The sequence below is a fragment of the Cariama cristata genome, unplaced genomic scaffold (assembly GCF_000690535.1).
Source record: "Cariama cristata isolate BGI_N322 unplaced genomic scaffold, ASM69053v1 scaffold6253, whole genome shotgun sequence".
Classification (NCBI taxonomy): Eukaryota; Metazoa; Chordata; class Aves; order Cariamiformes; family Cariamidae; genus Cariama; species Cariama cristata.
This window is the reverse complement of record NW_009607750.1, coordinates 42,816-56,702: the sequence shown is the minus strand read 5'-3', so window position 1 is coordinate 56,702 and position 13,887 is coordinate 42,816. Positions and strand designations below refer to the sequence as shown.

Here is a 13,887-nt window from a genome sequence, read left to right as displayed (position 1 = left end):
AAAACTCTTTGTTTTAAGGCAAGAAAAAGGTCAGGGACTTTTGCATCATGTAATTATTTCATTGTTTAAATCTTTATATAATAGCAAGTATTTGTTCCATAATTAATGAGAGACTTGAAAGAGTAGTTTTCAACATAGAATAGCATGTTGTCTCCACCAGGTATTTTTCTGTCTTCTTTCATTTTCGAATCTCACTCCCCTGCTTGAGGTCTGGGTAAACGGGCTTTGTTTATTAAATCTCATTATTTTACAGCAAGGTAAATGATAGCCACATCTAGCATCTGGTAGCAGCTGTAATGCTACTATCAAGAGAGTGCCATATCAGCAGTTTCCCCAGCTACCGGTGCTTAACTAGTGGAATTACAGGTCCCAACATGTCAAAGTATGTGGTAGATGCTTATTTTTTAGCATGTGAGCTGTCTTTCAAATGCATGCTGGATTTGGACCTCAGCTTCTTAAATACCATTGGATTTATCAGACAACATTCTGCAAATTCCCACTACTACTTACAGCTCTTTTAAAATTTGGCATTAAATCTCCTTTATTTCAGCCTTTTAAAAACTCCTTCTCTACAAATCTCTGTAATGGAATTTATTACCTTCCTGTGGTACTCATATGAAAATACAAGTAAATAGAGACTCTAGGTCAAATTCAATGCTCGTTTGCTTTTTTTTATTATTTGGGGTTTTTTTAAACAGCTTGGCATCACTATTGTTTATATTCTTTCTTTCTTTTTTTTTTTTTTACTTTAATCTAGAAGGTTGTTTCACCATTTCATTAGGCAGTAGGATCTCTATCACAAGTAAATCACACTGTATTCCATACCAGCAGCTTTTATTAGAAAAGGGGAAGCTTCTGAACTGTTGATCAAGAAATGCATGGGAGAATGACTGCACCTTCTGATGTGCTTGTGCTGCCTTCTGAGACTAAAGAAAAAAAAAGAATAAATAGTGACACCTCAGTCAACCTTCTGATTGTCATTAGAGCCATTTATTTACTCTCATCAGAAGCACTCCTGAAATGTTTTTAAGTTCATTTGGGTGAATTATAGATGAATGGAATACTTTTGCGATCATACCGATTTATCACTAATTTACTAATCACCAAATGTAAGTAGTAACTCATATTATGAATATCAAGGGCAGCTAGTACTAAAAAGTACCTATGTTCAATAATAAATTCTAAGTCTCATTGCCATCTCTACTAGGCTTCATCAAATCATATGCTTGATTTCTTTGGGCTGAATGAAGGCCTTTCTGATTACCTATTGTGCTGAAACCTTAAATAAACTGTCATTTGCTCCTTTTCCACTACTGACCATTGTACAGAGACAGGCTTTTAAGTGAGAAGGTGGCTAATTTAATCAGACTGAAGAAAGGAACAATTATATTCTGGAAATATTTTCTTGAGGAACTCTTTGCTACAAGATATCATTAAGGTCAAGGGTCTATAAGGCTTAAATACTGATTGAATGCAAACTCTCAGAGTTACATTGGGGTTAAAAGAATATAAACCTTCATGCCTCAAGGCAGATGTCAGTTTTTAACTCATGCAGATTGGGAAGAAATTTCCCTCTAGCAACATGATTTCCGAGTTACCATCATCTGTGTTCTCTCACCTTTCTAAAAAACTACGTCGTCACAGTGAGATTCTAGAGCAGCTGTGTCAGTGCCTAAAAGCAGTGTAGCAAGTCTGATGCTTACCTATAGCCTCAATTTCAAACACCGAATATTTGAAGAATTTCATGAACTACTGTTTTTTGATGAGATTATTTTCAGTGGTTTTGGCTGTGTAGTGTATGTCTTGACATGTATGCCCTCCAAAAGGCTTTATAAATAAATCTGTGACAGCAAACAGCATGGTTCCATTTTTTTTGTCTCAAGTCTTTCTCTGAGACTGGACCATCAATTCTGTTGTAATATTTGTTCTTTGGACACTAGCAGTCATCCTCTTTCAGAGAATCATTCTGTTCCTTTCAAATGCGTTACAATCGATCTAGCTCAAATGATGGCAAATAGTCATTAGTGTCCTGTGGAAAGTTCCTGTTCAGCTCCAGCTCCTTTCTGTGATCTGTTCTGGTGTGATCTTAGATTCTTTAAGGCAGTTTTGGTGAGATTTCTAATTTTTATGAACCAGGCTGTAGTTTTCACCAACTGATAGTGCATCTTGCATTAGGCTGTCCGTTTATGCAAATGAAGGTTTATATGCTGAGAACATTATATCTCTGTGTAGTCTCTGGTAAACTAGCAAGAAGTATCTGTGTAAAACCTGTGAGCAGTCCTGACCACTAACATTGGACATGGAAGAACACTCAGTGTGCCTTGATGGCAGGTGGAAGAGTGAGTCTGATCAGATAGTGAGTCTTCTGGTTTTTGCTCAGGTGCAGAGATCAGCTATTGAAGAAGGAGGAGGTGTTGTATTAAGTATGTAATAAGAAGGGGTCTATCCTGAGGCAGCGGAAGATTATTGCCCAAGAAGGTAGTTTTGTGCTGAATCCAGAGCAGGTGTCAATAGAGACTGCTTAGCTGAGCTTTTGGGTGTGAATGTGTTTAATGCTGATGGGCCAGGGCCTCCTATGAAGTCAGGGTGTCTCTCAGGGTTACAGTGAGGGGCAGTGGTAGGTTGCAAAAGGCAATGTGAGCTTGAAGACAGAGTATTTTTAATGGTCGAGACAAACCAAATTTCAGTTTTCTGTGGTGGAAAACTACCTTGAAAAAACAGCTTGACAAAGTGACAGCGCAGCTGTCCTATTTAAAGCAAAACATGACAGGTTTTGTGACCTGAACTTGTGTGAGATCATTGTCCTCATTGACCCTTCCAGCTGGACCGGAGAGGCCTTAGATGATGCACAAGCAAGGCAGAGGCTCTTTCTAGAGAGCAGAATCCTGAGCCAATAGTAGCTCCTTCGTGGAGACCAGTAAAACTCTGCCTGAAAAATAACTAACTGAAAGTGTCAGCTGTCTATGCTATCCATCATTTAATGAGCAGCATCTGTATGCATATTTTAAATACTTGCAGACCATTGACAGGATGTAGCCAACGCAGATGCGCTGAAGACACAGTGTATTGAGACTTCAATCATATTCCTCTAAATGTAGCAGGGAGTTGTCTGACTCAACCTCTATACACTATATGAAAATGCAAGCTTCTCTCTTGGTGAAACAACCATAAATGAATATATTTTATTCTTTTGAGCTTTCGAATATTGTGTTAATAGTTAAAGGGGGCTTACTGAAAGAATTATCTGAATCTACAAACATCCAAAGTGGAAACACATTAAATAATATAAGAAATGTCAAATGCAGTGAAATGGAGATTTTAAACAATTTTTAGTCAGACGTAAATAAATGAGATATTCCCTCTTACTTGGACAACATCTATGTCCAAAAAATCAACCTGATTCTTTATGTAGTAACATAGATCTCTTTATCTACAGTGTACCGTGTGGTAAAGTATTGCTTTCTGTCTCAGACATTGTTAGTCTTGGTTTTGAGCATCAGCTAAAATGTTCAAGCCAGCTTTGCAATGTTTATCCAAATGTTTCTGAGATTTCCTTTATTTTGACCAAATTCATAATACTTTACAAGTATTGATACCACTTGAAACCCACTTGGTATCAATTTATAAATGAACGTAACCTCTGCATCTCAGATTTAGGAGTTAGTTCCTGGTGTTCCTACCATGAGGGATGTGTGAATTACATCAGGGTGTCTTCTGTCATGGCTAACAAAATGTTCTGGTTTTCTGTAGGAAATGCTATTAGGCCCATCGCCCTCCGTGCAGTGTCTGCCATAGCCCGTGCTCTCCCAGGATTTCCCATCTTAGCAACTGGAGGCATCGATTCTGCTGAAAGTGGGCTCCAGTTTCTGCACAGTGGGGCTTCTGTTTTACAGGTACCTTTTCTTTCTTTAAAACATTAAAATTAAAAAAACTGTAATTAAACCCACAATGTATCTTTCTTTCAAACATTAGGATAGTGGGGGTTTTATACCATTGAAAGGAATTGTCATGTTTTTAGCTTCATGCGTCTTGCTAAAATTCATTCATTTCAGATGGAGGAGGAGAAGTTGCCAAAAGAAGAGTTTGGGTGTCACAATACCAATCTGGGAAAAGGCTAGCCATGAGTATGTTACCACTTTTTTTCTCTGACCTATAGGATTTAAATTTTAAACATCTGTCCCTTGTCATACAAACAAGATTGACACAGAGTTAAGCTTCAGCTATCCGATCTTGCTTTATTTTCAGGTTTTGTCTTCTGCAAAGAGCCTTTTCAATGGGAGAGGGATTTCAGAGAGCACTGTTTTCGTCCCACTGGGAGCCAGTTTAAAGTAACTCTTGTTTATCCACGCATCTGTGTCCCTTAAGCATGTTTATTGGAACAGGAGGTGCAGAGCTATACCTCCTGCATATGGTGCTGGCATTGCAGCCCATTGTATTGGAGTGAGGTGTCGGACTGCATGCAGTAGTTGAAGGCTGTTTGTATTGCCGGATGGGTTGTTTTGTGGTCCTGGCCAGACTGGCATGGTTGGTTAGCCTCTGTCATGGAAAGAAGCCTTGGTGGCCTGTTATTATGGGCACCAGGAAATTGACTGGAAATCAGCCCCTTACTTGCTCTACTAGGCATGTCAGGGCACCATTGCAGCATATATGTTAGAACAGCTGATAAGGAGGAGGTGGTGGTTATGTTATATTATTCCATTATATATGGTTATGTTCTGCTAGATATTCATCCCCTTTGTCTGTAGTTCCTATCATAGACAACAGCAGCTGTGGATCCTGTGGATATCAGCTTTGTGTCACTCCATGGGATGACTGGAGTGTTTTCATTCCCACAATTCACTTTGGCATTGAAATTGGATTCAGTGTGACCATCCTTTCTGCACAGCTATGGTGACTGCTGAGATTAGTCATTTGTTTGCTATGTTTCAAAAAATAAAATAAAATAGACCAACTCAATTGTTTGGTTTCATTGGGTTTTTTAGTGTACATCAAAGTTAGCATCTGTGGGAGCTGCTTTGGATTTATTAATACCATTTCCTGTTTTTTTAGTTTGTATTAGAATGCTTCAAACTCTTCTTTTCCCTTGGACAGACAAAAGATCTACCTTTCTTACACAATGATCTGAGAGCTTCTTCCATATAAATACTAAGTAACGATACAAATTAAAGAGCAGCATTTGTCTACAAAAAAGTAGGATTGGCAAGGGAATGTTGTTAGTGCTATAGATGCATTTCATTTGTTGCTGCTAATAGAGCTGCAGTTTTGATGGCTTTGTCTGTAACAATGTTATGTGATCTGAACTACACAGAGTGGAATGATTTTCTGTTCGACCTCTTATGTATCTGTTTCTGGATGACTGAAAATGAAGTTTTTTAGTGTCATTTATGCACTTTTCCTTTATATAGACTGTATAGATGTTTATTTTTTTATCATTTATTTTCTTTTTTGTTGATTTGCCCCAGTGGTAATGGGAAATTCTGAAATATAATTTAATGCAGACATCCCAGTCAGTGCTCAAGAGAAAGAGTATTGGATTTAAAAAACATTAATTATTGTTTTCTTTTTAGTAATAAATTCTGTGGAACTGGTTCCAGAAGTTACTTGGATCTATACTGATCTTCTGCCCTTTACAAAACAATTTCTCTTTTCAACACATTTTTCCCGAAGATGGTGAAAAAACTCTTTTCTTGTCCTTAGGCTTCACCAGTTTAACTTAAATCATCTTTAGAACTGATTTTAAACTCCTCTGGATCAAACCTATCCTCAGTTTCTGTTTCACTGAAGTAGGGTAGTCATTTAAACTAATCTGAGATAAATGGATTCTAAAGCTGCTGTGTAGGTAAGGGTCTGAACTAGTTCAATTACGTTTATTTAAAAATAAGCCTTTGGTAAACTTCATGCAAGATTGTGAGTACAGGCCATAAGTCTTTCCTTCATCTTGGGAACGGCAAATGGAAGGGAGAGGGAAATGAGTAATCTCTATAGACAGTCCCACAAGAAATATGCTTGGCTGGGACTAGACTGAAACTTTGCTGCTCAGGCAAGATATGTTGTGATAGACAGAAGAAGACAGCATCATCTTCATAGATCATGTTTGGAACCTCATTAGGATTATGACAATCATTGCTGTTATTTTTCTTCTTAGCAATGTCATATGGATAGCTGGCTAATATACTTTTCCCTGAATCCCAGTCTCTCTCATGTGTCCTTGATATCAAATGCCCAAGTTGTTCCTTCTTCAACAGTCAAAACCTCTGTTGCTTGTCATAACAGCTTTGACAGTTCACTTCAGCTTTCTCAGTACCAAAATACAGAGCAGATACAGAATTTGGAGATAGCATCAAATAAACTGACCTACTGAATGATTCAGTATATTAAGATTCACTACATAGTAAGTCCCCAAGTTAAGTAGGTAGAAGCTGTGACTGAACTGGGGGAATTATATATGCGTCCCATAGCCTTATGCTAAGTATCTCCTTTAGACACTATTGGAGATGGTGCTGAATAGTCATTTGGACTGACACAATACTGCACATTTTGTGATCTTACTTCACATTTCCAAAACCACAAAGACACCTTATGACTGATCCAGAGGCAGAAAACAAGCAGCCTGGGCTTTGGCAGTGCTGGAGTGAGCTCAGTGCTCAGCTGTGCTGAAGTAGCTGTAGTCTCAAAACCTGGGGGTGGGTACTGCCACTGCTATCACCACCCTGTTACACAGAATAGCATGTGGATATTTCCTTGTCAGCAGTATTTTAAAAGGGTAGGGAATGTCAGTTCATCCAGCATTAAATGCGGTCTGATACTACTAAGCAGCACAGGTTGTATTGATCCATCCTTGGAGCCCAACTAGAGAGCCTGGGAGAGCAGCACACTTGCGTGGCCATTGGACTTCGCTTCATTTTGCCTAGGCAAGACTCCTGGTGTCTTCTCTGCCATGAGAGGATGACGTTCATGAGCTAAGATAATACGAAGGCTGTGTGTGAGTTGATTTAATTGCAATGTGGCATATCTCTTAGAGAAGAGGTTTATGAATAATAAATGTACCTCCATTAAAGGCAAGATCAGGTTTTCCTCTGCAGCTATTCCACCTAGAATCATTTCTCCATTATTTTTTCCAATTGCTTTTATTTTTAAAATGTGGGGATTTGTTTTCCATTTGCAAAATCGTCATACACAGGAATGCAAGTCAGGAGTCAGGTGGTAAGCCATATTTTGATATATGCTGTAACCACCTCAAGTGGTATTTAAGCAGGTATATTAGGCAATGGTTTGGGGAGAGAGTTTCAGTACTCAAAGTGTGTTCTATCCCCTCCTTTAGAAGATGGAGGGCAACATCTTAGTGTCATTACTAGCAAACAGTTCATGTGTAAGAAAGTTTTGCAGCAGGTACATAAAACAAACTGGGTCATTGTAGTCAGTAGTAGCTGAGATTAAAATTTTATACCGCAGTTTAACAGAGCATTCTTCCACTTTATGGACCTCAGAAACAGTTGCAAAAAGACCTCGCTTTTTTTTTAATTTTTCATTTAAAATGCTGAAATATTTCAGTCATTCTTTAGCTGCTTCCATAGCACTATACTTTTTTGTAACATACCCAAATCAACCAATCCCTTTTCAGGACAGGCATGAAATTAAAAAAAAAAAAAACAAACACAACGCTATCTATGGAGAGAATCCTGTATTCATTGCATACTAAGAGCTCCAGAAATGTCTAGCTGCATCTTTGAGGTAAAGTTCATTACTATAGGCTTCCACTGAGGTTGAAGTATTTTTTTTAATTTAAATAAGCTTTTTTTAAAGCCCAAATTTATCAAAATAAGACGTATATCAGATTTTTTTGCATCTATTGCATCATGTATGTGATTTACCATGTCACATGGATGCTTTGTTAGATTTTTGCAAGACTCTGAAAGACACATACATTTTTCAAAGTCATCTCACTGTAGGAAATTAAAAATGGACACAATTATAGAAAATTCCAACGGAAAAAGAAAATGCATTATGGAAAAAGCAATAAAAGCGTAAAAATATTAAAGTAAAAATCACTTCACAGTAGCCTGTATGATTCAATTGTAGATCAATATTGTGTAGTTAATGCATTAGCAGTAGAGCATTAATTTGCAATTACCGCAGGTGATCTGATCCTCTATGTTCTGTCCATTGACATAAATGACCTTTTCTTGAAAGAGATTCAGTAGTCATTATTTCTAGCAGATGTAACAAAAAAAAGGATAGAACAAAGGAGTACTTTCTGAAGTATACTTGTTTCATGCTAGAGTCTCTTAACATTATATTCTGCTATGGAATACTTTTGTTAATCTTTAATATTGGTCATGAATGTGTAAAGAATATGTGTTCCTTTTCACGTAGATTTCTTTTACAAAGTATGGAGGTCACATATGTCCGCTGTTGCTCCAACAGGGATGTCTGTAAGTCGCTCTACATAGCAGTGATTTAAAATCTACCTGTATAATGCTGCTTCCCGGCAGGACAGCCTGTAGCTTCGCCCTGAGCCCTGTTTCACACCTGCCTTCATGCATCTCCATCTCCCACTTGCCCTGGACGGGACATAGTACCTTGCAGTCCTGTTCCTACAGGCACTGTGCTCTTGTCCTCACCATGTCGTATTCAGACCGTGCACACCTGCTGCCTCCGGACCTTGCACCATGACCCTCCTTATCTCTCAGGCAAGGGAATAAGGTGGAAATATACCCCACCTCAGAGGCAGAGCCGCCGTGATGTTGGCTTTGCTCTATGCTCTTCTCTCCTGCCTCACACCAGTTGTGTGTGAGATCTCAGGGATATGAGGAAGAACAAAACTGTTCTGGAAGTATGACAACCCATGATAGGAAAGCAATAGTGATGTTTTTGGCATCTGCAAGATAAAATCTCACATAACACCGTTGTTTTTATGAGACTACTTGTGTTCTTTGTAATGTTTTCAGGAGCATTCTTGTTGGTACCTCTTTGGAGCCAGAGTCCCAAAGGATTCAGGACAGGTTGATTATTATTTTTTCTCCAGCAGGCTTTTTACTGAAGCATTTAGCTGAGGGATTTTTATAACAGCAGGATGACCCTTCTTGTGTGGATAAACAAGCTTTTCCATCACAAAATAGTGGGACTTGAACTATAAGAGAGCATTATTACTGTATTTGTGCAAATGTGAAACCCTGTGAGGAACCCTTCTACATGGTATAAAGTCCCCTGGGTATCAGAAAATAAAAGCGAGGCTCTGAAAATATAATCACTGAAATGACAGGGGAAATAAAAAAAAATAAATTCATAAACATTATGCCATGTCTTAATGTTTAGATGCTACCATTTTCTCCACCCCAATCTCAAAAAAAGCCCTCACAAAAACCCATGAAGTAAATGTATGCTGTAATAATTTATCATATTTTTCCCCATTTCTTTTTTTTTTTATTTTGTTTTTGTTAAAGTCCCTGATGCAATTTCTCTGGATTTTTATAGCTACAGAACTGCAAAGTAGCGAGCTGGTTCTCCATGCACTTAATTAGTGTTCTTTTAAGCCCGTCTCAGTGTCTGTTCAAGTCAGTGAAGACACCAATACTTGAGTCAAGTGAGGACTAGATCAGACCAAAAAAGTCTCACCCAGGAATTATTGTTTATGCCATTTAATGGTATGGAGAGTGAAAAACTAAAAGAGATTGAAATCATGAGAGTGCAGAGCAGGGCAGTGATGGAGCAGGCCCCGTGTTTTACAATTCCAGGTTAGGTTTATACACTGATGGCACTTCAAAAACATTTATTTTGTCTTGTAATGAATAGTGATTTTGAATGCAGAGGAAGGGCTAAGTCTTTTCTTGTGTCTAATCTCAGCTCTGTGCAAGGAGAATGAAGTCAGGTGGGTGGCTGCAAGTCTTAAACAACCACAGGATGCCATTGATGTGGCAGAGCAAGGCTGGGCTTCTGCTGTTTGGACTTGCCAAGAGCCCACCCTTCCTCTGCCCCCAGTCCATCCTTACGCCAGTGCATGGGGGGAACAGAGGCTGAAGGCTTTGCTTTGTGCCCATCAGAGAGTGCTCCACGGGTGGATAAGCCTGAGAATGGGCACACTTTGGCACCAGCTGGACACCTTAAAGTTTCTGACTCTGGCTGTGGTTCAGGGGGTAAAAGAACAAAACCTTTCTGTACAAAGCTGTCCATGATACAGAGAAGTTAAGATGTTGGAGCTAATTCTTCTCTCACCAATTAAATTGATGAGTGAAGAATAGATTGCTGGACGCAGTGGCAGGCCACCAAAATGATATGAGACAAGATTCAAGGGATGGCTCTTTAGATCCACCAACAATTTTAAGGAAAAAAAAAAAGCACTTAAGGCAAAACCACTTTTCAGGTGTAAGTCCTTTGATGGAGATAAATGTAGTCTCATGTAGAAATAGCAGGTTTTATCCCATATTCCCAAAGAAACTTGATATGTGTTTGTATGTCCTTTTGAGTATTCTCAGTCACATTTGAGCTTTGTGGTCATTTTCACTGAAATTTGCCGTAAGACAGAGAGTATTTTGCTGTAACAAGTTTTGAGAAAACAAAAAAGTCAGGCAGAGGAGAGAGCGTACCTGCATTCCTCCACTGTAAGCGTGAGCGTGCTATGAGCTCACCTTTATTAGACCTCTGAGAATCCACATAGGACAGCACTGTTGGGACCGTGTCAGCCACAGGAAAGTCTTTAATTGGCAGTCACACCTTATTAGACATCAGAGAACCCAACCAGGAGACACAGAGCTGCTGGAAACCAGGTATCATTAGCTCCGCTGCTCACAGAGCCGCGTGCTTAAAAAAGTCTTCAATGGGCACGGCGCTGAATGGAGTGGCCCCTCTCTGCAGAGCAGGGATTTACATTATGTGCAGAAACAAAAGAGGGAACAAAGTGGTGTTTGAACACATGGACATAAAATCAAAAGAAAAACAAATGTGAAAGAGAAGAGTTGGGACAGACATACTCAAGCGACCACTTCTGATAAACATTTCATTATTTTCTGCTTTTTTCTTAGCTCAGTGCTAATTACAGAAACTCAGCCTGTTCTCAACTGTCTGTCTGTCTTTGCTAATAAAAAAACGTCATTAGAGGACTGCCACACTTGCTCCATTACAGATGCTTGGGATGGAAATTGCTAATTGATAGTGAGAATTTTCTGTGAGCATTCCTTTTACTGGAAATCAGAATTTGTCAAACAAAAACAATCTAGGAAGCTTTTTAGTTATAGTTGGGGGGAAAAAAGGTTAGAACAGGTTTTCATTATTGATTTTTACTTTTATTATCTTGCCACTTTTAATGATAAGTGCAATATTCAAATCAGCACATTGTAAAGTTATGGACTAAACTCTAAGCTAATAATGCCTTTTATTTTGTGCAGTTTTGCAGTAGTTTTACGTTTTGTTTGGAGCTGCTTAGGGGATTTATCTGTTAGCTTTCCTTTATTTCTGCTCGTTTCACCAGCTAGTAAATGAGGTCTGCATAGATAGCATTGTTATTTCGTAAATTTGTAAGAATTAAATCAAGCTCATTCCATAGCAATTGCTATTTGTCATTCTTATAATGGATTCTCATGCAAAGTAGATTTAACTATCACTGAATGGTAATAATTATTTAATAACAATTAGGTCTTAATTGAGCATCAGTTCAAATACTGTCCTATACCAGTAACTCCCAGCCTCTTGTATCTGGGAACACTGAGCTTGCTTCTCTTTCCCCTTCGGCCCAGGTGTCTACCCTGCTTCCCTGGGTCTGGTGACATAGGGACTTTAAGAGTTGAGGAGATGTGAAGAATAATTGCTTTGGCAACATGCTTGCTCTGTCTGTCACAAGGATCCACAATATTGCTTGTTTTTCCAAAACCCAGTACTGCTGCACCTGTTTGTAATGTGGATTCTCACTACTGATATGGATCTGTGCTACTGCTATCTTATATGAACAAGCACAGAACTGTCTTCCCTATAGATAAAAACACTTGGTGTAAATTGACATTGAGTGAGTTTTGTTTAAAAGTTTACAAAGTAAAAGCAACATGGAGATGGCTCTTCAAAAGAAACTCAGTTAAGTGTTAAAGAAATTGTGGGCAAGTTGTCTCGCTCAGCTCGGGTTGCTTTCAGATCCGAAGCTAGCTCTGTCATAGGCAGAGTTCCCCTTGTGTACCACTGTGGAGGTGACTGGAAACTGAATCTGGAAATTTACCCAACTCCTTGTTGGACAGTGAAAATGTACATAGAAGGAAAGATAAGTACAATGGAAAATGATGAGTTTTGGTTTTTGTTACTGCCATCTCCAATAATTACTTAGGGAATTTCCTGTGTTTTGTTTTAAGTTATATGTGTTGTAACTGCAGGGGACTTGTTTTCCTAAAAGGGGAAACACAAGCCATTCGGGGTTACAAAGCTCTGCCATCCTAGTTTTTCTCAGAAACATTATCGGTCATAAAAACAAAATACGCATGTAAGAAATTTTCCTTTTTGTATCGTAGCAGCTCCATTGATCTTTCAGTCAGAGACTGTAACTGGCAGTGAGAGGAAGAAAGGGAGAGCAGGCAGTGGAGGAGGCTGTGCTAAGGGAAGGCACGGTCCCGGAGCCCATGCCAGCACAGGCAAGCACTGCTGTCCAGCTCAGCTCGAGCTCGGTGCGGGGCTAGCTGGAGTTTGGTGACCAATTTGCCGGTTTTCCCAGTGGTAGAAAAATCTCTTTTTTTTTTGCCCAGGAAGGAGGGAGTAATCTGGCAATATGAACCCTGATGTCTTTTTTTTAAGTTTTTTTCCTGCTATAACACAAGCCCCCTGACGCAGCTTGATCTGGCTAGCGAGAGGTCCTTTTATCCACGCAATTTGAGTGAAAGAAACAGAGAAACCATTTTTCTGAAGCTGGCAGTATGTTTAAGAAAGAATTTAACTTCCTTCAATATCTGAGTTATGTTGCTGCTTTTCTTGATGATATTTATTATTTGGACAGAAATAGGTAAAACAATCCCTAAGGAAATGTGGAAGTGGGTTTTTATCTGAGACATGGAGGACTCTGAGGGTCAGAACTATTTTATTCACATAAATCGTACTCTTCAATGGACACAGCAGCTGCTACACAAATTTGTACAGGTAAGCTGATAAAGGATGAAAGTAATTTTAACTGAAATAAAATATAAGAGTACTAGAGAGAAAGACTCAAAAGGATGAGGGGTTAATCATTGCAGGACTGAACTGAGGTTCCAAAATGGAAAAATTGCTTTTCTGTTTGATTTTGAGAGGTCTGCAGCTTTCAAAATTCTGTTCACAGGAGGATGTCCATCAGTAGATGGTTCTCATTAGAGTTTGTTGAAAACTTTGAGGACACTGTTTTTCATTGACAAATTTCATTTAATCAAAATAGATCTGGGTAAAGTCCCTGCTGTGTCTGATTCACAGTGTCCTGGCATGAAGAATGCTGAAGATTTACCCTGGATCCATTATGCATTAGTGAACCTGAGTATTACCAATGATCAGGAAATAGTTATTCTGTCACAGGGAAGTTTAAGGATGGAAAAGTTTTCTGATTTAAACTGATAATCAAAATTCTAAAGATGTGTGGAATTAACACATTTAAAGAAAAAAAGTATTATTTGGGTGAATTGAATCTTTGTTTCAATCATTTTGCAACATATTTTAGTTTTGACCTTTTCATTCCAATTAACTTGGATTGCAAAACAGACATTTTCAAGTTAAATGGAGCCATTGCATTCCATGTTGTCAAACAGCACATGTTGGTAATTCTGAAACTCTTTTCCACACGTCTTTCAGAACACAGTTCTTTTCTGAAAAGCGTGCTTTCCTAGAACCACGCTCGCTTCTGACAAATATGCCTTCCAGAAATGGAATAATGAACCAACTCCAGTCCAGAGAGGA

The 13,887-nt window shown here is 38.7% G+C and overlaps 1 protein-coding gene across 1 annotated transcript in view; it reads left to right on the top strand.

Annotated features, from left to right (window-relative positions):
* DPYD (dihydropyrimidine dehydrogenase) overlaps nt 1–13,887 on the top strand; it is a gene marked incomplete at both ends in the record, with an annotated part of 143,920 nt that overhangs the window by 121,285 nt on the left and 8,748 nt on the right. The window contains one exon of the mRNA XM_009696859.1: nt 3,751–3,893. Within this exon, the coding sequence (XP_009695161.1) occupies nt 3,751–3,893 (143 nt within the window). The remainder of the gene's footprint in view (nt 1–3,750; nt 3,894–13,887) is intronic.